Source organism: Cyprinus carpio, chromosome B20 (genome assembly GCF_018340385.1).
Source record: "Cyprinus carpio isolate SPL01 chromosome B20, ASM1834038v1, whole genome shotgun sequence".
NCBI classification, from domain to species: domain Eukaryota; kingdom Metazoa; phylum Chordata; class Actinopteri; order Cypriniformes; family Cyprinidae; genus Cyprinus; species Cyprinus carpio.
Genome location: NC_056616.1, coordinates 755,394 through 780,236, shown reverse-complemented (window position 1 = coordinate 780,236; position 24,843 = coordinate 755,394). Strand labels below are relative to the sequence as shown.

Here is a 24,843-nt window from a genome sequence, read left to right as displayed (position 1 = left end):
TTCATATGTGTCTTAATAAACTGAATAAATGAAGACAGAAGTCATATTAGTGGACACACAGGTGGATCTGAAGTCACTTCTCTAGTCACTGTCCTGACAAAATTCCCAGGTGTTCCTTCATTTTTATCTTCCCTTGAATGTTCTAAATAAAAGATGTTGGGAATATTGTTTTCACTGATAATCACTTTATCTGATTTGTTTTTCTTCTGTAAAATCACTTGAAATAACACAAGACATCATCCTACAGGACGTGCTGGCATCTTTTGATGGACTCCAGTAAGTTCTGTCAATGGACTTCATGAATTCTGCTATGTTTCAGTTAGTTTGTGTCCAACTTTCCATCTGTTTGCCAGTATTAGAATGCTGTTACCCTGACCAGGCTATAATAAAGATACTCAGAAGGATTTGTTGTTAATGAATGATCATGCTATGTTTGAACAGTACAGACTGCTTTAGAGCAGATGATGGAGAGCTCACAGACAGAGTTTCTTTCTTATACAGGTTTTCTTTCCTGGTTTAAGAAGCTGTGCTCACCTTTACTTTCTGTACAGTGTATCTAATGGAAAGGCCTGGGTTTTTAAGGGTTAATTGTCTGTCTTTCTTTGTTAATTAACTTTAACTACACAGAAGCCTTCTTCACGCAGGGCATTAGTTTATAACTCCCAAGTGTCCAAACATTTTCTGACCACTGTTTACAATGTTATCTGTGTCCCTGCAGCACAGAAGCAGTCATCAGTAGCACAGGTATATTTGTAGCAATAGACAACAATACATTGTATGGGTCAAAATTATACATTTCTCTTTTATGCCAAAAATCATCAGGATATTAAGATCATGTTCCATGAAGATATTTTGTAAATTTCCTACCATAAATATATCAAAACTTAATTTTTGATTAGTAATATGCATTGCTAAGAACTTTCATTTGAACAACTTTAAAGATGATTTTCTCAATATTTAGATTTTTTTGCTCCCTCAGATTCCAGATTTTCAAATAGTTGTATCTCAGACAAATATTGTTCTCCTAACAAACCATAAATCAATGGAGAGATTATGTATAATGCATAAATCTCAATTTCAAATTTACCCTTATGACTGTGTTTGTGCTTCTAGGTCATAAATTGTTACAAAACGCTGCGTACATGAGAAACGCTTGACCCCAGCGCACCGCCGTCGGCAGTGTCACGTGACTCGGCCAGTACGTCAGCACGCACGGCGATCGGGTGTCACGTGACGCGCTGTGCGTACGCGGCGGAATTGCAAGTGAAGATGGCGGACGAGGAGGCCGAGCAGGACCGCAGCGAGCGGAGCGACGCTTCCAGCGCTTTAAACGCGCTCACCACGCGACTGGGGGACATAGCGGCGGCTCTGAGGACCAGCCAGGAGTCTCCCGCCGAGCGAGCGTCGCAGTACTGCTACGACTTCTGTCAGGTGAGCGCAGATTGTCCCCGAGCAGCTCGTAAACACTCGCACACAGCCACAGTAAAGCAGTGCACGCGCTGCCCGGCGACCTCCCGCGGCGTTAGACGGAGCTCTGCTGTGATGTGTGTTTACAGAGGCTCAGCCAGTCCCTCCGAGTCGATTCAGAGCCTCGTTGAGCTGTGTGTGCATGACGCTCAGCACTGTAAACAAACCCGCAGCTGCAGAGGCTATCATCATCATCATCATCATCATCATCATCTGTCTGTCCTTCACTGCACACCCTGCCCTGTCCCCCACTGCACATCACTATAACGCATCACTAGCTGCACATGGAAATAAAATGCAGTGCATTGAGATGCATGAAGTGTTTGTAGATAAAAGTGACGTGCAGTGAGTGTCAGATCCTCAGCACACTGCAGCCTTTCATCACCAGCACTGAACATGATAATCTGACACTCACTGCACATCAGCGTCATCTCTCATGTCCTGCGCTTCAGTGTCAGCATGGACTGTATAACTGTTACAACATAATCGATTGCTAGCTACGAATATCACGGTTCATGCATCCCTTGGGTTTGACTGAACCTACATTCAGTTACAAACATGTCAGTTGCACCTAATGCACATTAACTTATGAATTATAACATTTCTATTTGTTGTTGAAATATATTCATTTAGCCAGTGGCTGTCATAACAGATCTGTTTAAACATGCATTAAATAATTAAGACCTCACTAAAATTTGGCACAGTGCTCATCTCTAGTCTTTATTTCTCTAGTGTTCTGTAGATCACGGACAGGCTACATGATATCAGTATTGTATCTGATAGTGTCATTGGTGGTTAGTGAACTGGCTCTGTGTAGTAAACGCTGCTCGTCTGAGAGCAGGTGATCTGATCACACACCCGGAGAGATCTTCAGTCTGTTATTTGCTCAGCCCCTAATACGCACTAGTAATCAAGTAATCAGATAAGAAGTCATTTTTCTGTTTTTTATGGTATTGAAGATAAGATGGGTTTATTTGGGTATATTTGTATATTTGTTTAATTTTTTTAATTTTTGGATGAATTGTTTGCTTTATTATATGAAAATTTAATGCATGTAATTGCCAAATTACATTTGAAATGCAAATATATCAATAAAAAATAAATGAAATAAAAATGAATAAAAAGCGTGACATAAGTCTTCTCTGTCTTCTTGGAAGGGTTTGTGGCTTTTGAAAGAGGCAAAAATCAGTGGACAGGAAGGGAACTTTGAACACCTGCAGTTACTAATGCATAAATAATATTCTGTTATTTTAAACATGAAATGGTGAATACTGATATCTACAGGCATTTTAAAACTGAAAAGATATTTTGAGTGTGAAGTTAAAACCACCAGTAGGTGACAGAAAGTCACTGTTAGTAAGTGATTCATTGTGATTGAACCGAATCATTTAACAGTTGATTCATTCAGAAACTAAACACTGTCATGCTGCTCAGAGACACAAACTGTGCTGTGGCTGTGTTTGGAATTATTATTGTTGGTGAAATAGAGGAAAACAGCCAATATAGTGTCTACAGTCGTGGCCAAAAGTTTTGGCAGTGACATAATTTGTGTGTTTTGCAAAGTTTGCTGCTTCAGCTGTTGTGGTGTTCATTCACATCGTTTCTAGATTATTGTGTCGAGTGATCAGATTCATTTTAAAGAATTGCTGAAAGCTTCATTAGCCAAAAAAAAGGAACTTTTTACAAAAAAACAAAACAAATTTCACTGTTTTTTGATCCTGACACACAATGATGAGCTAATATTAACTGACTAATCGTATCAGCAGCACATGTAATAGTGTGAATGAATACTAGTCAGCTTAATCACTATCACACTAATTAGATCGTAAGAGCAGACTGATTGATATAAAAAGAGGGGGAAGCGCTTGAAATCATGGTGTTCTTGTTAGCAGTGGTTACCTCCAAAGACACACATGCAGCCATCATCACTTTGCATCAAAATGGCTTCACATGTAAGGAAACTTCTACAGAGAACATTGCACCTGAAACAACCATTTACTGAATCATCAAGAGCTTCAATGAGAGAGGTTTGACTGCAGAAGAAGTCTCCAGGAGTCCCAGAGTGTCCAGCAAGCGTCAGGACCGTCTCCTGCTGAGGATCCAGCTGCAGAGTCGTGTCTCCAGCGGTGCAGAGCTCGCTCAGGAACAGCAGCAGGTTAATGTGAGAGCATCTGCACACACAGTGAGGACAAGACTCTCGGACAGAGGCCTGGTGTCAAGAAGAGCCGCAAAGAAGACACTTCTCTCCAAGAAACACGACAAGGACAGACTGAAAGACTGCAGGAAGTACAGGGATTGGACAGCAGAAGACTGGAGCAAAGCTGTTTTCTCTGATGAAGCTCCCTTCTGACTTTGTTTTTTGGTCTTGTGGAATATATTTTTTTGAGAGGAGAAGGTGTGAGCTATAATGTGTGTTTTTGTTTTTTATTAGTTGAAGCATCCTGAGATCATCCATGTGTGAGGGGGGTTTTCAACCGAGGGAGTGGCTCTCTCATAAGTCTGCCCAAAAACACTGCCAGGAATAAAGAATGGTATCAAGACATCCTGCAAGAGTGACTTCTTCCAGCGATCCATGAGCAGTTTGGTGATGATCCGTGCATCTTCCAAAATACTGAAGCAGCAAACTTTGCAAAACACACAATTGATGTCACTACCAAAACTTTTGACCGTGACTGTAAAACGTAAGTCTCTTAATATTAACTTTGTTTATTGAACAGTTGCATACAGTCAGTAACACATTTGTAATCATGCTGATTTTTGGAGGTGAACACTGGCACTCTTCGTGTGATATTGACTAACTTTCTTTCTGTGGTATTTTTATGCATAACTATGGGGAGTGTGTGTGTGTGTGTGTGTGTGTCACAGAGAGAGAATGAGATAATCAGCATGAATGGCACTTAATCTTTCACAAAACATAGCTTATGTATGGACATCATAACTAGCCACCATATTGATTTACAGTCTCAAATATGTCCAGCCCTTTTTATTTTTACAGTCTGTGCTCCAGTGTTTATGGGGTTGTGTGTCAGTAATAATGTAAGTATTCTGTGTATTTTTTAGTCTGTGCTCCAGTGTTTATGGGGTTGTGTGTCAGTAATAATGTAAGTATTCTGTGTATACTTACAGTAAATGGACTAAACTAATATTTGAATAATTTGGCTCAATGATTTTTTGTATTCGAGTTACTCCAGGAATCATTTCAGCTCTAATATGTACTGAACTGAAAGACCTGTACTGACCATTACTGTGAATGTGTGCTGTTACACCCCCGCTAGCTGCACATCATCATCTACCAATCCCTGCACAGCGCTTTTATCACCTTGACTTCAGGAAGAGCATTAAGATCAGTGTTTGCTCTTCTGAAGTTTATTTCTCGGTAGCATGTGTGTGTCTGTCCTGCGCTGCAGTGAGGTGTTTCGCTCTGATGCTCTTTGACTTTAGTGTTCTGTATTTTGAAGTTTATTTTTGTTTCTCTGTGATGTGTAGATGCGGGGTATTGTGAGACATCTGTTTTTTGAGCTGAGGATGAGAGGGAATGCTGTAGGCTGCTGTTGTTGGAGAATGTCACCGTGTTCATTCGAGGGACGGCTGAGATCTGGAGGGAAACCGCAGGGACACTTCTGGAGCGAGAGCAGTCGGACTCGCTCTCTGATGTGCTGTCAGTCAGCAGGTGCATGTGTGTGGAAGGACTGAGAGAGATTTAGACGATCGGTGATCTGGAGCCATCTCAACAGGTTGAGTCTGTCTGTGTCTTCAGGACATCTGAACTCTGTGTCAGTACCTCACACACAGCACGAGGCAGTTCGTGCCGCATCCAGTGTAGCATCACTGATTATAATGAGTTCGATAGTGTTTTGTCTACTTTCTTGTTTAATTGTATTATTTCTTTTATATTTATTTTAGTGTTTTGCAGGCTGCGTGTTCACTGATGGAAGTGCTAAAGCAAGTTTGTTAATAGATGATTGAGAAAATTATATATATATATATATAAATCCCTGGACATGGGTTTATTTTATTTATTTATTTTTTGCCATATGTCTAGACATTTTGTAACACCTTTACGCAGTGATTATTTTGACTTATGTCTGTTCTAGAGACATGTTACAACTTTTTGATAAAGCTCTCATTGGTTTTGTTTTGGAAATATGTTTCAGATTCATACTGAATGCATTTATGACTGTAAAGCATGTCTGTGTGTGTCAAAATCATGATTTAAAATCGAAATCGCAAAATTGATCAAAAAATCGTGATAGGTTTTTTTGTCCATATTGCACAGCCCTACTCAAGAGTTTCCTTGGCTGTGTTTGGGATCATTGTCTCACTGAACTGTCCAGCCTTGTTTCATCTTCTTCATCCTGGTACTGTAGGTGTGGGGACTGAAGCTAATATTAATTTGCACTGACGAGGGCAGGATTGCTTTCTAATTACTGGTAGATTTCAGCCGGTGTCTTGGCTTTCCATGCCTTTCTGCGCCTCCCTTTCTTCATGTGTTCAATACTGTGATTCTACTATATTACACAGAACTTCTGAACTTATTTGCATTTTTTTCTTTCTATGGCTGGAGTACTTGGATTGTTACCGACATCTGGTGAACATTTCATGTCAGCAGCAGCTTTAGAAATACATTTACTGAGAAAAACATAAAACCCTCACAGCCCTGATATTTCTGATTGATTTGTCATTTTCGGCCCGTTTAACTGATGCGAAGACGATCACAATCACTCTTGAATTCTCTGTTGGATGCTTTTCATTCACAGATCCTGATACATTTTGCATGTTGGCCAATACCCATCCAATATCAGTGTGTAATATCCGTTTCTCCCTAATTACACACTACTGCATTATAAATGAGGCTGTCACATTTTGATAAATTATGTGATTAGTCATACAGTAATTATGATTAATGGCATAATTGTCTTCATTATTCACTACTCTTTTTACCTATGATGTAAGATCACAATCTTTCATTCGTATTTAACTTATAATCACATAGGCCTGTATGATTTCCTATGAGACTTTGAAAAAATGAATATTTGAACTGTTGTATGTAATATAAATTTAAATGAGCCTTTTAGTCAGCGTTAGCCTTGGTCCGTATCAATGCAGGCAGGTCTGATGATTTAGGGATAAATGCAGGTCGTGTCCTAACGATGACCTTTGACCTTCAGAGTCTGGTCTGCTGTAAGAAAACACTAAAGCAGTCAACCAATCACAAGCTCTCTTGCAGTAGCGCTCTCATTAGTCATTATAATGTTATGTTTGTGACATCGCTGCCTCTCTGGACTGCCCCTGCTCATCCCTAGCGAGTGTCATACATGTGCTGGTGCGGTTGTATTGACGTGTGCATGTGTGCGTGTTGCAGACGCTGGTGGAGTATGCCGGTCTGTGGAAGACAGACGAGGAGCCGTTACCAGTTCTGGAGGTTTACATCATTGCACTGCTGAGCTTTGCGCAGGCGTCGCCGTACCTTTCTGCCCCGTGTGAAGAGGTGCCAGTCGTGCTCGAGAGGCTCTCGCTGTAAGTATGCACTTGAAAAAAAAGCTGCTTGTCTTTTCTATCCGTCTCTTTCTGTTATTTTTTACTTTGTTGTTTGAGTTTAGAAGTATTTGTTGCCTTTCTTTCTGTAGGAGTTGTGCAGAGTTGCTGCTTACTCTGCCCCGGAGTATCCCAGATGCATTGTGGGACAGGTTCAGGTCATCTGTCCAGGTAAATTGACCAGACTGAAGTTCTTAGGTACTGGTATTTGCATTGGTCAGCTTTGATGTCTTCTACAGTAATGGACAAGTAAATCCTAAATCCATAACTTCAAAGTCATCAACATTTGTGACTGGGGTGTGTGATATGATGATATTTGATCGTGGACGATAAAAATGTCTCCACGGTCTGCTTTTGAAGAAATATGGTAGTATCGCTCTACAGCACACATTCTATCAGCTGCAGTTCTGGCGGCTCCATCATATACTGTACAGGGCAACATGCATTCACAGCAGTGTTATTCTCTTGTTATCTGCGTGTGCTTTTAAATGCTTCATTCGCGCGCTGGTCTGACCTGTGCTTTTTCTGAGCGCCGCATACACCTGAAGCACGCACGCTAAAGACTGTCAAACACTCCTGATTATTGAACTGTTATCTTTTGCACTAATACTGTCAAAACGCACAAGGTTTACATGTAGACGCAGTAGGTTATGTCTAAAGTTAAAGTAAACAGTTGAGAGAAAAACGTATGCGTGCCTGTATATCAGATGCGTGCAGGTCTTAAAGGGACAGTGTGCCTATTAAACATGCAGCCGACTGTCATTACTGTCAAGGGATAGATCACACAAAAATTTCATTTCTGTCATATTGTCCCAAACCTGTATTAATTTCTTTCTTGTGCTGAACCCAAAAGAAGGTATTGTGAAGAATGTGGGTAACCAAACAGTTGCTGGTCCACACTGAATTTGATAGCAAAACATACTGTGGAAGTCACTGTGGAGCAGCAACTGTGTGGTTTTCCACGTTCCTCAGAATAGCATTGATGTTCAGAAGAAGAAAGAAACTCATTTAGGTTTAAAACCACTTCTGAGTGAGTAAATGGTGATATAAAAATAAAACACTATGACAGAATTGACAGACAGCTGACAGATTTTTTATTTTTGGTTGAACTATTCCTTTAACGTTAATAAAACAGCAAATCACTGGCTGCTCTTGACTGAAGAAATTTAATACAGTTGCTTTAGAATCAGTTTAGTGGGGTTTTTTTTTATTATTATTTTTTTTTTTGTTCATTTAATTTCTTGAATGCTCTGCTAAATACACCTACTGTACCTAAAAAAAAAACACTGCTTGTTTTATTTGTATATTATGTGTAGTTGTAATGTGTATCTTTGTCATTCTTTTATATTTGGTTTATTAAAAAATGATTAGAAGCACAGATTTTTATCTTCGCCCTCCTTTGGCCTACTAAAATTCTGCACATTCTTTTTTTTGTTTACTAGTGAAAGGCGTTTGTCTTTATAATTGGTGAAATTAATTTGGCTGTAATGCTCAGACAACTTGCACAATAGTAAAACCAACATGACAAAGAATCGTGATAAAATCGTGAATCGTGATATTTCTAAACAAAACCGTGATATTTTTTTTCCATATTGTCCACCCCTATATGTGTCCCTGCAGCACAGAAGCAGTCATAAGTAGCACAGATATATTTGTAGCGAATAAGACAAACAATACATTGTATGGGTCACAATTTTATACATTTTTTATGTTTGTCAAAAAAATCATTAGGATATTAAGATCATGTTCCATGAAGATATTTAAGTAAATTTCCTACCGTAAACATATATCAAAACTTAATTTTTGATTAGTAATATGCATTGCTAAGAACTCATTTTGAACAACCTTTAAAGATGATTGTCTCAATATTAGATAGATTTTTTTGCTCACCTCGATTCCAGATTTTTCAATGAGTTGTATCTTCAGACAAAATAATGGTCCGCCCTAAACAACCATACCATCAATGGAGAATCTCCGTGGCAAATTGGCACCCCAATAAAAAACAAATAATCACCAAAAATATGGCCATTTCGTTTCTCTCTTTTGCTGTGCATTTGTTGCTGACTTGTTGCCACAAAAAGAATGTTTTGTGCTAGTTTTGTTTGAGATCGTAACACGTATTATTTTTTTTTGGACCTGTGTGGTTGTGACGTCATTCTCCACCCGTCATGTTGCCCAAATCGCGCCAAACCCAGGCGCAGTTCACTTTGTGCCTTCCGATTTGGTGTCGTGTTAAAACAAACACTGTATCTATTTTCCTCCCGTAGATATAACCTAAATATTTTCGGGTGCCGTGACGTCACTCTCCACTCCAGTTTGTCTAAATCGCACAAAACTGATGCAATTCGTTTGTGCTCGATTTGTGCTGTTGAAATGAACGTCGAATATATTCCTCTCAAACCTCTAACCAGCACAAACGTTCGTTTTTGTGGCACAAATCAGCACTAATGAATGGCATAGTTTTGGGGATTATTTCTTTTTATGGTGTGCCAACTTCACAAAGGTTCAATGGAGAGATTATTTATTCAGCTTTCAGATCATGTAAAAATCTCAATTTCAAAAAATTGACCCTTATGACTGGTTTTGTGGTCCAGGGTCACGAATGCACATTTTCCACTGTTTTATTCTGAGTGCTGTCATGTCTGTGCAGATGGCCCATCCTCTGGTCCAGGAGAAGGGCGTCAGTAATCTGATGATTCTCTCCAGCATCGCACGAGAGCAAGGGGTCTGGAGCAATCCTACGCTGCAGGGCATTCTCACGAACGACATGCCACCGCCAGAGAAAGGTGCTGCTCGTCATCCTCAGATCGTTTACCTTTCTCTCTTCTTCTGACAACAGAACTGACATTTTGGTAGAGTTAAGCTGTCAATCTGTAATACACCAGCATTAAAAAGTGTTTATTTCTTCTCTGTAGTCTGTGAGTTCCTCGCTGTGGAAGGACAAGCACTGCTGCGGATGCGAGTGAAGCACCTGATCAAAGAGAGCCGCGTGGATCAGGCTGCCTCACTGGCCAAGGCCTGTGCTGAGCTCTCGGACTTTGAGGAGAAGGGACACTTTAAGCAGATGTACCTGGTTTGTTTGTGCACTGCTGCTCCTCAGGATGTTGTGATGGAAGAGGTAAGACACTGGACGGTTTGCTGAGAATATACTCTACCAGTCTAAAGTTTTTGAACAGTGAGATTTTTAATGTTTTTTAAAGAATTCTCTTCTGCTCACCAAGCCTGCTTTTATTTGATCCAAAATACAGCAGAAGCATTAACATTTTAAAACACACTAGTCAACATCTGAAGAGGACCAAAACCTTTCATCAAAGCTGTCCTAAAACCTAAAAACAAATTGCATTCTTGTCTTGGGACAGCTTTGATTAACTTTTTTGATCCACTTCAAATGTTGACTACTATATTTTTAGTAATTGAAATAACTGTTTTCTATTTGAATATATTTTAAATGTAATTTATTTCTGTGATCAAAGCTGAAGTTTTAGCACCATTAATCCAGTCACATAATCTGAAATCATTCTAATATTCTATTTTGCTGCTCAAAAAACATTTATTATTATGTGGAAAAAAGATGAGTAGATTATTTTTTCCAGGTGTCTTTGATGAATAGAAAGTTCAGAAGAGCAGCATTTATCAGAAATAGAAACATTATATATGTCTTTATTATCACTTTTGATAAATTTAAAGCGTCCTTCCTAAATAAGTGTTAATTTCTATAATTTCTTTACCAGAAAAATAAATTATACTGACTGCAAAAGATTATTGTTTTTGATTGTATGTATTGTTTTAAAAGAATTTCTTTTTTTATTTGATTGATGGATTTTTAGATTTTTTTTTTATTTTTATAAGAGTGTGATATTATAAGAGTTTTGACTAAAAAATAATAAAAATAATGAACGGCAAATCAGCATATTAGAATGATTTCTGAAGGATCTTGTGACACTGAAGATATTACGGCAATCAATTACCGTTTAATAGATATTCAAATAGAAAGCAGTTATTTTAAATAGTAAAAATATTTCACAATATGACTGTTTATGTATTCTGGATCAAATAAATGCAGGCTTGGTCAACAGAAGAGAATTATTTAAAAAAAAAAAGAAACATTTAGAATCTTACCGTTCAAAAACTTTGCTTCTATGTCTGCATCTCACCACTTCAGATTTATTAGTTATGAAAGTATAATCTTATTATGTTCAATGATTAATTGTTTATTTCATTTTTTGATTTTGTTGTAGAGTTGTGTTTGATTGTTGTTTATTGTTGTTTTGGAAGTACATTTTTTTATTTTTTTTTTTATTTAGTAGATGTCTTACATGTGTTATTTCTTTCATTTCTTTTTCAGCTCTCAAGAGTGGACTGTCGTGATGCTTTAGAGATGATTTGCAACCTTGAGGCTGACGGTGATGAGAAAGCTGCGTTTACATTGTGTTCTGGTTTTCTGACCCGTCAGATTCTTCAAGAGGACTCCTACTGTGCTTGGCAAGTCACAAACATTACCAATGCCAAAATAATCAATGTAGAGTTAGGAAATGACAAATAAGAATTTGCTCCAGCTATTATGATTATTTTATTAAAAGGGTCTATATAAGTGTGGATTTTTTGTGTGTTGTTTTTTTTTTTATTAATTTTTTCTGTCTCTCTGGCAGGGAGTTGACTCTGTTCTGGGGGAAACTGCTCAAACGATTAGAGACTTCAGAGCAAGGCTTTTTGGACAGATGCCGTCAGATGTCCTTTCTGTCTAAGACTGTGTTCCACCTGCTCTTTTTCATTAAAGTCATCCAGTCAGAGGTGAGCCTTCTCTTTTTCTCACTTCATGCAGTTAACTTTAAACGTGATGCTAAATACTCAAGATACCTTTTTTTTAAATCACCAGATGGACAAAGCTGGACTTTCGACTTGCGTTGAGCTCTGTATACGAGCTCTGCGATTGGAGTCGTGCGAAGGAAGCACCAAGGCCACTGTCTGCAAAACCATTTCCTGCCTCTTACCCTCAGACCTGGAGGTCAAAAGGGCCTGCCAGCTGACAGAGTTTCTCCTGGAGCCAACCGTGGACTCCTACTATGCGGTGGAAACTCTTTACAATGAGCCAGACCAGAAGCTAGACGAGGAAGATCTACCAGTACCGAACTCTCTGCGCTGTGAGCTCCTTTTAGTCCTCAAAACCCAGTGGCCTTTTGATCCTGAGTTCTGGAACTGGAAGGCATTAAAACGCCACTGTTTAGGTCTTATGGGCGAGGAGGCCTCGATTGTGTCCTCCATTGATGAACTGAACGACGGTGACCCTGAGGGCTTGGGCGGAGAGACAAGCATATTTAGCGAGGAGTTCAAGGAAGTCTCACAGCGTTTCATGGATACAACAAATGAACTAAATGAAATAGCAGATCAAAGACAGAAAAACAGAGAGCTGAAAAAGTTGAGAGAAAAAGGGTTTGTCTCAGCTAGGTTCAGAAATTGGCAAGCTTACATGCAGTACTGTGTTTTATGCGATAAGGAGTTTCTTGGTCACCGTATAGTGCGTCATGCGCAGACTCACTTCAAAGCGCTACCTGCCCGATATGTACAGAGACATTCGAAACGAGAGAGACTCTTGAACCACACGTTGCATCACATGTGAAACTTTCATGCAAAGAGCGTCTCGCTGCAATGAAGACTAGCAAGCAGTTAGCCAACAAAACAGCGGCTCCTGTCATAGCTGCCCTGAAAGCTAAAAGCAGTGAAAATCAAAAAGTGAAAAAGACAAAAAATAACTGTGGTGGGCAGTCCAACAAACTTAGCAGTAGAGATGCCAATGACTCTTGTGAAGGGAATATTTGTCCGGTCCATAGCTGCAGGAGGGGATTTAAATATTTCCGCAATCTCGTTGCCCATGTGAAGGATCATGGCGACAACGAAGAAGCAAAGCGATTCCTTGAAATGCAGAGCACAAAAGTGGTGTGCCAGTATTGCCGTCGTCAGTTTGTCAGTGTCGATCACCTAAACGATCACCTCCAGATGCACTGTGGCACCAAACCATACATTTGCATACAGCTGAATTGCAAAGCCAGCTTTGACTCCAATACCGAACTTATTGTGCATAAGAAAGACCACCCGGTCTTCAAGGCTAAGTGTATGTTTCCGGGTTGCGGCAAGATTTTTAATGAAGCCTACAAGCTGTATGACCATGAGGCACAGCATTATAAAACATTTACCTGCAAAGCACCAGACTGTGGTAAAGTGTTTCATTCACAGTCTGAGTTAGACCTCCATGCAGAGGGCCACGTCACAAAAGTGGAAGGCCAGTGCACTGACAGTCAAAGTATTCAACCAGCACAACCTCATCCAGATCACTCCAATCTAAATGATCAGGGCTGTGCTCAGCCTGGCTCACTCTCAGTCACCCATCTGAATGACACTGGCACAGGCTCTCAGGTGGATCATCCATCTGGCATGGTGATAGTAAAGCATTCTGTTGAAAAAATGCTAAATAGCGCTTTCACGGTTTCTGCTCAAGAGTGTGTCCATTCTGGGACAAGTAAACCTGAACAACACATCCATCAAAATCCCATCCATCAGCATATGCCCCATGTCAATGACCACCTGGGCCAGTCAGCCGTGGGCACTCACGTGCCTCATCTAAATCAGCATAGACCAGAAGAATCTCTTCTGGAGGCCTTGATGAGTGATTCAGATCCCATGCCGTCTACATCTTCATACCAGAGTGTATTGGAGGACTTTCTGCCTGTCCCACCAGCTGACGGTCAGCAGCAGGCCGTTGATTCAGGTGCTACTCCATTATACAACAGTAGCAGTGAACTATTTAGGCAGTACAGTCCTAATCCTTTGGCTCCAGTTCAGGCATCATATCAGAGCATGTACAGCAGTAACATGACGGCTCCAACACAGACTTCCCACAATGCAACACCACTTGTCTCGTTGGGTCAGATGCTTCCTCCAGTTTCTCAGACGCTTCCTCTACAAATGGCCTCCATGCCAAATAATGTACAAGGATTGGAAAACAAATCTGTGAAACTGGTAGACACGATCATTGCCCAAGTGGTGAAAGAGAAAGAGAGACACAAATGCCCACATGAATCATGTACTCGAGACTATAGCTCTTACAGAAGTGTTACTAAACACATGAAGGCTGTACATCCCGACTTTTACACGCAGTGGAAACTAGCAAAGAAGAACAATGCGGCGGTCAAGTCCACGCTCAGATCGGTTCCTGTAAATGGAAGTCACAATAAAGTTGTCAAACCACAACAGCAGCTGGGCCAGAGAGTCCCTGGGCCCTGTGTTCAGACACAGAATCCCCTCGTCCAGCCTCCTCCCTACCTAAGCAACTGTACGAACTCCAACTATCCTTCTGTCTCCTCTCACGTCACCGCTTCCCCAGGGCATATCCGTACCAATGAAATGGACAATATATTAGATCCTATTGTTCTCTCTCAGCTTGGAAATGGCACAAATCAGCCTCAAATGGCAGCAGACCATTTGTGGGACCCCAGGAATAATTCAGTACACCAGCAACAGACATGTCATTCTCAGTCAGTGACCCAAAACATGAACACGCTTCCTAGCAGTCATTTTACACACCTGAATGCAGCTTCTAGTGACAATGCACAGCAGAGAGCAATGAGCTATACTACTCTACAACCGCATAATAATCCTAATGTTAACCCAGCACCAGCTCAAGCAGACAGTGTTCAAAAACTCAATGGCACCTCAGATGACAGTCTGCATTCACTTGGCAATCTCATTCCACCGCAACAAGTCATGAGTCCTTATGTGGTGGCAGCCGTTAATTCGGTAGCAGAGACAAATCTGGGAACTGCTCAAATGTCTGTGTTGCCCCCTTTCACTGACAGTTTGAACAATTCTGTTCCCAGAGATTCTTCAGCAGCTTACCCGCAGAAAACAAACAATGAATCGTTCTCTGCAATAACCAATACCCATTCTTTGGTGAAGTTGGAGAGACCTGGAGAGACAGCTTTAGGTTTACCGCTTCCTAACAGTGAAACTCCCCCATCAAACGGGACTTCTCCAAGTTCTCAGAGTAACACTGGAAATGTGTCCAGTGATGGGGACAACAAAAGAGTTAAGCGAAGCAGAACAAAATGGCCTGCCATTATTAAAGATGGCAAGTTCATTTGCCGCAGGTGTTATAGAGAATTCCAGAGTCCCAAATCTCTGGGAGGACATTTATCTAAGCGGGTGCATTGCAAGCCATTTGATGAAGCTGACCTGACAGCAGACCTCCCCAGCTCATTTCTTGATCTTCTTAACTCACCTCACCCAACATCGTCTTCATATGTGAACCTGCCGCAGCCTAAGGGACCTCTTGATCCAAAATTATTCCCGAATGTCACTTTTCCCCAAGCCAATGGCACCTACACTAGCAATGACAAACAGACGGGAGGAGTGTTAAAGCAAAGCCCGTCAAACCTGTGTGCGAGCTCTGGACAAGAACAGCAGACAGTTTCAAACCCGTGTGGTCAATATATTCAGAGCAATCGTATGTCAGAAACTAGTGTCATACAGCACACTGCTAGTGTCAAACATCAACTACAAGCAAGTTATTCTGAGATGTCTGACCCGCTGTTTAATGAGAGTGTCAGTGATCCTCTTCTCTCTCAGTTGTTGGCTGATGACCAATCTACATCAAGCCTGAATAGTGGTTCATCAGATCATGTCAGTCAAATTCTTCAAGCTGAAACTTTAAACAAAATGGAAGATATCAAGGAAAAAACATCCAACAGCAATGCAAGTGAGCTATCAAATGATGGACTTCTGTCAGCCATGGCAAGACTTGCTCAAAACCTGGTGTCTGAAAAGAGTGTCAAAGAAAGACTACGTGAACAGATATTGGCTGGAGATCTACACAAAAAAAGCAGCTTGCCTCGTGGATCGAGTGTCGACAGTTCCTGCTCCCAAATGTCTGTTGCAAGTCCCATCAGTGGGGATCCACAGCGTATCTCAAACTTGATCCAGAATGAACCTCAAGGTGAGCAGCAACCTGCGGGAAACACAGCCGAAGTCTCTGTTGAGTCAGTTTCGCAATTGGGTGAGGTGAGCTCAAATGAAAGCATAATTCACGCCATTTCATCTGCGGTTTCAGGAAGTGTTATCAATGATCAGTCCAACCATACATCCATAACCAATGTGGATGAAGTGTTGGAAATCCAAAAAGCTCTTGAGAAGCTTGACCTAGACAGAGAAATCAGTGAGGTTACCAGAACTGTGGATAGTCCTGTGGTGAATGATGAACCGCTTAATAAGCCAGAGTCCAAAGATTTACCCAGTGAGGTACGAAGTTATGTGAAACCATTTGCATGTGACACAAATGGTTGCACTTACAGTGCCATGACAAAAGATGCTCTTTTTAAACACCTCGTCAAGCTGCACAATTACACAGATGACATGCTTACTCGAGTGAAAGACCAGTTTAATGTTGCCCCTTTCAGCTGTCAGAAATGTTCCAAGGCTTTCACACGCAACTCCAACCTCAAAGCACATTATTTGACAGTTCACAACTTTTCACAGGAAGACATAAAGAAGATGAAAATTAAGTCTCAGTCCAATCACAGGCTCCCAGAGCGTGACAGAGGAAGCCCTTGTCCAGTGCCAGAGATCCCCATTTCAGTTAAAAACACTCCACTAATGGATGCACGTCAACAGCAGAACAATGTTGCATGTGCATCGGGCTCCACTAGAGATGATAATCTAAAAATATCACCGTGCATCACTCCTTCGCTTGTCCAGCAATCGGCCTTTGTGTCTCAAGGCAAAAGTCTTGCAGTGGGAACTCCGACAGTAACTCCACAAAATCAGATGCCAATTCAGCCATCAGTGATTGTGTCTGGTCGTTCTTCAGCCACTCCAAGGATGGATCAGAATGCAAAAGGATTTTTTTCCACAAAGTCCCCCACCATTTGTAGTCCAACCCATGTGTCCCCATTAAAAGAGATTTTACCCATAGCCCCTTTTACCCAGAATCCTCCAGCACCAGTACAAGCACTAAATCAGTCCTTGGACAAAAAGCCCAAACCTCCTAGTAAGCCGAGAGTGGCAAAACCGAAAGAATCTCCCAAAAAAACGAAAGAGAAAAAACCAGAGGGCGATGACGTTTTCAGTCCTTACAGACCTTACCGTTGTGTTCACCAGGGCTGTGTGGCAGCTTTTACAATTCAACACAATTTGATCCTACATTATAAAGCTGTGCACCAGTCTGCTTTGCCTAAATTTGAGGTCAACAGCCAAGATGAACAGAATGAAGATGAGGCCGAGGACAAGGATAGAAGTGAAGAGAGGAGAAAAGCTGGACATGGACCATCAGGAGGTGGATGAGTTCAGGTGTCAAGTCAAAGACTGTTCTTGCATTTTTCAGTCAGTTCCAGACTTGCTCCAGCACTACCTTCAGCTCCATAAAATAACCCTTGAGAAAGCAGGTGCCATGATGTGCAGTATCAACCTGGGCAGGTTCCAGTGCGATCAACCAAACTGCTCAGAGACCTTCACTGCTTTCTGGAAATATATCAGCCATTTTGATCAAGAGCATAAAGAAACCGAACTCTCAAAAGTCGACCCCGTGGAGGGGATGTTCAGATGCCCGATGGAAGGGTGTGAATGCGCATACAGCACACGGTCAAATCTACTGCGTCACACCATGAAAAAACATCAAGACGTGTACAAACGGCTGCTCATGAACCCACGGGAAGGCAAGAGTGGGGTTAAAGTCGGTCGTCCCAGGAAGTATGAAATTGACGTTGTTGAGAAAGAAAACCGGGAAACTAACAAGAAACCCATTAAGAAGGGAGCTGTTAAAAAGAGAAAAGTCAATAAAAATAACTGGACCAAATATGGGAAACCCATTTTGAAAACACAGGAAGAAGCTTCTGCAATGTGCACCAAACACTTGCAACTGCAGTACGCTTGTATGATAAAGGGTTGCGAAACGGTGACCAGTTCTGAGCGAAATATAATGAAACATTATCTTCAGCATGGACTCCCAAAACAGTATCTGGAAGAACAGAGGAGCAACTTCATATACTGTAAAAAGTTACCCCGATCTAGATACAAGCGCATCGCTTCCAGAAGTGACGACACGGATAATTCAGAGGAGAGCTCCATCGAGACGACTGAGAATGAGGAAGTCGCTGAGCCTGGCCAGAGTGAGTCCGAGTTCTCCAAGTCTACTTCTGAGAAAGAAAGCACAGAGGATGCCGATCTGTCCGACGGAAAGCCTTCTACTGACACTTGCTCGGAAATATCTGTGGTAGTTAAGAGACGGAGAGGACGTCCACGCAAGGGGGAGAGGGAATCAGACAAGTCCTTCGGACCTAAAAGGGTGACAAGACTAAGAACCACAAGGAGTTCTGCAGTCAGTTACGTGGACTTAAACTCAGACTCCACGTCCTCCAGCACTACCATGGCACAGGAAGATGCCTCTGGTCAAAATACACCACTGAGTTCATTCAAGCCCATGGGATTTGAGGTGTCCTTTCTTCAGTTTCTGCAAGAATCGAAGACATCCCAGAAGAGAAAAGCTACGGTACCCTTGAACGGAAACGCACGCAAAAAGATGGCTGCTTTCCACCTGAAGACTGCGACTGTTGTGTGCAAAAGATCTGATGCCCAATTGCATTCGAGAGAAGTCCTGCAACTTGTTGAATTTAAGAATCCCCAGAAGTTGACCTCGCTCAGCAACGTCACCTTTGAGGTCCAGAAAGTTTTTTCCAGCGTCTTTGAAATACTTCTCAAGCAGCTTCATGAAATGCGACCCACGGTGATCCTTGAAAAAGAGGATTAATGTACAGACCCTCGTGTCATGTTGTCTGAACTCAGGATGAGGTCGATGGCTAACTTGCTGCACACCAGTGTCCAATCATGAGTTGTACCTGGTAGTTGATCTCTAGCTGGAGGTGAACGCTGAACGATCGTTTCTTGTCAAGAAGCTGTGGGATGTTTGATGATCTGGAAAACACTACACACACTATCTTAAAGGTCCCTAGTGCGATGTTTATTACTTAACAGAACTGTGTATGTTAAGCTCACTTTATAGTTGCAGTAGATGATGAAATACCTCTAAAGCATGTATGTCCTTATGAAGTTGTTCAGCACATTTCTGTTGCCTTTGGAGTTTTTTTTTTTTTTTTTGAGTGTTGGATAGACTCGTAATTTTTAATATTCCATTGGACTTTTTCTGTCCAGCTGAAAGTGAATCATTATCAATTATGATGTTATGTAGTGCTGTGTATAATTCGTAACTGTTTTGGTCCTGTTTACCTTGTAAATCTGAAATTTGTCAATAATGTTGTGTGTGGCTCTTTGATCAACTACTGCCACCAGCAGTCTGTATGTTAATCAATAGCAACCAATTTAATACAGCTTGCATTTTGTTACTCTGTGTTGGTCTTATCCTTACTCTTACTTCCATGGTTATTGAAATTATACAACTGCTATGAGGGATGTTTAGGGGATCAAACGTATGATTAGCTCAGTATAAAAAAACAATTATACCATGTATACATGGAAACAAAAAGAGTTTATCTATTGACTATATATACACTATTTTGATAAACGTATTGGGACACCCCCTTCTTTAGAAAAGAAAAGGGCACTTTTAAAACTGGCAACAAAGATGGAAACATAATTTGTGTATTTAAAAATTGTATTTCCATTTCTGTTGGAACAGTTTTGGAAGTGTCTGAAATGACTGTAGCCATAAGTATAAGTGATTGGTGTTTGGTGATGAGTTTCTGGCTCAAGGTCTGCATTTAAAGTCACACCAGACCCGTCAAGTTCTCCCACACTGACTCAATCAATCATTTCTTTTTGAACCTTGCCTTACACACAGAGGTATTGTCATGCTAGAATAGAAAAGGGTCCTGTTCAAACTGTTGCTATAAAACTAGAAGCACACAATTCCCTAGAATATCATTATATGGTTAAACATTAATATTTGTACTCATAGAAATTACTAAAGCAGTCAAACCTGTTCATTAGAAGGAGGGGTCCCAATACTTTTGTCCATATAGTGTATGTCAGTCTATAGTGGTAGGTGCTTTTAAAGTTGAGGCATTTAGTTTTTCTTTCTTTCTCAAGCCACTTAATGTTTAATAACGCACTGATCCACCATGATTATCCGACAAGGATATTTATTTTCAAGATGTAAAAGAAACAGTCCTCCTAAATACAGTTGGTTCCACTTTATATTAGATGTTTTAACTACTGTGTACTTACATCTAAAGTAATGAATAGTTTGGTATGATGTACTTGCGTTCATTGTATTGCAAATCACTTAAGCTGCTTGAGGAGGGATAGGGTTAGGGGCGTGATTAAGTAAGGGTGGGTTAAGGGTCTGCAATGTAATTAAAGATTTATCTAAAGAAAGGTATTTTTTCATATTTTTACAGTTTCATCTTGTTCTGTAATTGGACAGTACCACAATTATTTATCATACAAAAATAAATATAATAATATGACCATAAACTTTGCAGGCCCAACAATATGCTACATGATATGACAGTCTTAATAAAATTGACAGGTTTGGTTTCAATAGTTGATAATAGTCAGTAGTTTAATGTTCCCCGCACAAGACATACTTTCCCTCATTTCAAATGAACCTGTGTTTAATGTAATCTGGGCTGTATTTTGTCATCCTTGTTGATGGTTTGTGAGTATGAGGGCATGCTGACATCTAATTTGACTAGATGCTACTCAAATAGCAAGAATTTCTGCCCGGAATACAGTTCAAACAAAAGATTTGAGAAGTGTTTTCTCTTCCCCTTTGAAAGTTCATACTTTTGTTTGTTATGCTAACATAGCTCTACGTGACTAGTTTGTTATTTGCATTTGTTCTTGTGATTCCTTGGTGTCTGCGAGCCATCAGCGGAGAGGAACTGGTGTAGCATGCATTAAAAAACGCCCAAGCGTTCACGCAGCAGAAAGCTTTGGGCTTGCCTTTCCAGCCGGCGCAGAATGAAGGCCTTCGTCTTTAGACACGGCTAGCGGCGGCGGTGAGCTGAGAGTGAGTGTGGATGGAGGCCGTCTTTCATGCACAGGAGCGTACCTCTTACTGAAGCACTTCCAGCACTGCTTCGATATGATGTACATCATCTCCACCACATTCAGTGCAATGCACAGTATAGACATACAGCCCATGATATAAAGGAAGATTTTCTTCTCGGTGGCTTTTGCGATGTAGCAGTCCACCGTGTTGGGACCAGGGGCTCTCATCACAACCGGAGCAGCGGGGAATGTGGAAGCCGCTGTACAGGAAATAGAAAGCCAGCAGAGTGGCCACCTCGAAGGACGTCTTGAGGATGAGACTCACGATGTAGGTGAAGAACAGCCCTCCGTCGATGCTGCCTTTGTCCTGGTACAGCTTCCTCTTGTACTTGCTCTCTCTGTGCTCCCTGTAAGCCACGTGCAGAGCCACCAGCAGCGACGGGGGTGGACACCATGATCAGCTGAATGGCCCATAACCGCACTTGAGAGATGGGGAAGAAGCGGTCGAAGCAAACCTGCTCGCAGCCCGGCTGCTGTGTGTTGCAGACGAAGTCTTTGAACTCGTCCTTCCACACCTGCCTCGGCGGCGGCGACGTACACCAGGATGCGGAACACGAAGAGGATGGAGAGCCAGACCCGTCCGACGACAGTCGAGTACTTGTTCACCCCGCTTAACACATTCTCCAGGAATCCCCAGTTCATGATTCATCGGGCTGCTGCGGAGTCAGAGGGAAACTAAGAGTTCAGTGTCTTCAAATCACTGTGTGCACTCTTAAAAGGTTGGTTAAGTTCACCCAAAAATGAAAATTCTGTAATTAATTACTCCCCCTCGTGTTGTTCCAAACCTTAAGACCTTCGTTCATCTTCAGAACACAAATTAAGATATTTTTTGATGAAATCTGAGAGCTCTCTGACCCTCCATAGACAGCAAGGATCCTAACACGATCAAGGATCAGAAACTTAGTAAGGACATCGTTAAATAGTCCATGTGACATCAGGGGTTCAACTGTAATATTACGAAGCTATGTGAATACTTTTTGTGCAGAAAGAAAACAAAAATAACTATTCAAAGATTCTTCTCCTCCTTCCTGCTCCTAAGTAAAATTATGGGCTCTCGGAATTCATCAAAAATATCTTAATTTGTGTTCTGAAGATGAACGAAGGTCTTACGGGTTTGCAACGACACGAGGGTGAGTAATGACTGAATTTGAACTATACCTTTAAAAATAAAGGGTTCCATGAAGAACTTTTAACATCCACGGAACATTTTCACTGGACAAAAGCTTTGTTAGATCAGTGGTTCCCAACCACTAACATTTTGCATGTCTACTTCACCAAACATCCATTTCAGCTCTTGGATTCTCTACAAATAAACTGATAACCTGAGTCAAGTGTTTGATTAAAGCAAAATGTACAGTGTTGAGGGCTCCAGGAACCACTGCTTCAGATGATTAAAATGTTGTTCACAGTAAGACAAAATGGTTCTTTTAAAGACCAAAAGATTCTCTGGGGAACCAAAATGGTTCTACTGTGACATCTCTGTCCAAATCCCCCTTTGGAGCTTTATTTTTAAGAGCATAACATGACAATTAAAGTCATGTTTGCACTCTTTAGACAGGTATACTTACAATCCATAATAATCTATCAAGAGAGCATTGTCAAATCTAGATTTCAGAATCAGATTGAGCTTTATTCGCCAAGTGTGATGATGAAGAACCATTCGTGTGAGATACTTCTCTGAACAAAAGCCAATAAATGTTAAGTATTTACCTTTCATGCAGTCTGATTCCCTTCTGCTCTGCTGCTGACAGACTGTAAATGCTCCGAGAGCTGCTTCGCTCTGCTATATGATAATCAGACACACCTGGCGTAGGTGCCACACCTGTTTGGTTACTATGGCAGGACTCTTGTGTCACTGGAAACGCTCTGCTCTGAGCCGGCTGACAGGACAGTGTTTTGGTGTGCTTGCTGAATGCACGAGGTGTTGTGAGCCTCATAGCCTGTAGTGTTAGCAGTGTAAACAGTCACTCGTGCCCTTGACAGACGCTCACTGCGCTCGCATTATTAGTTACAGAGCATTCAGCTGGTAGACGGCATCTTTCCCCATCTGCAACCATTCAAACGTCGTGGTACTCAGTCATTTCACATGTAAAATGTTGCAGGACAACGACTCGTCGATGATTTGTTTGTTTGTATGAAGAGTGCTGTGGGTTTGTCTTTCACAGGTAGCACTGATGCAGATTAATGAGGGTTATTGCAGACACATAAAGTGAACCTGTAGATGTGTGTAACCCAATAGGTTACGCATGCAGTTTTAATGAGAAACCGCAGGCTGTTTGTGCGTGTGCATGAATTACTGATGAGCTACTAGCAGAGAAAACCAGTCTGCTGTTAAACGCCTTCATTTGTGATTGCTACAGGTGTTAAAAGTCAGGGGAAAAGTGTGTTTATGCTCTTAACTAGTGTTACTGGTCTTATTTTTAGGATTTTGTTTTCATCATCTTTGGTCATGCTCCACCTCAGAGACGTCATCAGGCTCTGTTTAATCAGCTAGAGGCATTTTCATGTGCATCGTTCATTTATGTTCAGATGTATTTATGACAAACCTCTTCTTCAGATGTGCTGGCTCTAATACAATTATCAGTTCATCAATATACAGACTGACAAACAAACGATAAAAAAAGGAAGAAAAACCAATAATGAAAACACTGCAGCACAAAGTGGCCAGTTTCTGGTAATGATATTAACAATAGACTCGAGGTATGAACCTGAACACACTTGAACACACCAGATATAATCATACAGTCTTCTGAGGCTTTAATCATAAAGCTCTTTCATCAGTTTTGTTTGTATGAGGGACTAATAAATGTAGAGATGAGCAGGATGCATAACTCGATCATTTGAAGTGTGAGGTACAAAGTACCGCTGTAAAAAAAAAAGAAGAATCAATAAAATGAATGCATTTAAATATAAACTGAACCAATGAAGGTGTCTTATGACAAGCAGAGATGGACGTCTTCAGTGCACCAGACTATATGATGTTAAATAAATAAATCAGACAAAAATGAAAACGTCCTCACCCTCTGGTCATCCCAAATGTAGATGAGTTTGTTTCTTCATAAGGTTTGGAGAAATGTAGCACTGCATCAGTGTCTCAGCAGTGAATGCTCAGCAGTGAATGGGTGCCGTCAGAATGAGAGTCCAAACAGCTGATAAAAACATCACAATAATCCACAAGTAATCCACAGCACTCCAGTCCATCAGTTCACATCTGGAGAAGACATCAGCTGGCACTCTGATTCAAACTATTGATGGAGAAATATCAATATTATAAATATATGGATGTATCATGAACTTAGGCACATTTTTTTAGGGCCTTTAGTACTCCTTTTAGATATATATAAGCATGCTATTGATTAGTGAAAGCCCGCCAAAAAAAGAAAAAAAAATCCCCACAGAGACAGCTGAACATGTTCTGTTACAATGCACCAGATATACAAAAGAAAGGTTAAAACTAGAAAATCAAATCAAGTCAGTAGGTGTAAGTGGTTTGTCAATTCAGAATTTAAGAAATTCATCACAAGTTTTCAAGATCTTATTAGAATTTGTAAAGGTCACAGATTTAATTAAAAAATTTAGATTTTTTCTTTCTTGTTTATTGCGTCTATTGCACTCCTCATCGATGCTCCACACTATCTCAGCAGGTGGCGGAAATGCACTGTAAGTTAGTTTGCCAACCGCCACTAAACCGCAAGAAGAAGAAGAAGCAGCAGCGCAGCTCTCCTCCTCCTCCTCACTGTGCTGTGGTTTCTGTCTGTTGTCCTGTCGGTCAGAACGCATGCGTGTGCC

General features: G+C 41.0%; 2 protein-coding genes across 2 annotated transcripts; one reads left to right on the top strand and one right to left on the bottom strand.

The window, feature by feature from the left end:
• The first annotated feature begins 1,172 nt into the window (after nucleotides 1-1,172).
• On the top strand, nucleotides 1,173-19,385 carry znf292b (zinc finger protein 292b). The gene is given in 10 exon segments (XM_042747122.1): nucleotides 1,173-1,431; nucleotides 6,830-6,984; nucleotides 7,095-7,173; nucleotides 9,653-9,788; nucleotides 9,918-10,120; nucleotides 11,348-11,484; nucleotides 11,652-11,793; nucleotides 11,879-12,542; nucleotides 12,545-17,291; nucleotides 17,293-19,385. Coding segments are annotated over 10 exon segments (7,926 nt in total). The 5' UTR covers nucleotides 1,173-1,269; the 3' UTR covers nucleotides 18,794-19,385.
• Nucleotides 19,386-19,731: 346 nt separating this feature from the next.
• On the bottom strand, nucleotides 19,732-24,122 carry gjb7 (gap junction protein beta 7). The gene is given in 5 exon segments (XM_019125988.2): nucleotides 19,732-21,207; nucleotides 21,209-21,436; nucleotides 21,438-21,572; nucleotides 21,574-21,710; nucleotides 22,765-24,122. Coding segments are annotated over 4 exon segments (774 nt in total). The 5' UTR covers nucleotides 21,697-21,710; nucleotides 22,765-24,122; the 3' UTR covers nucleotides 19,732-20,919.
• Between the last annotated feature and the right edge of the window lie 721 nt (nucleotides 24,123-24,843).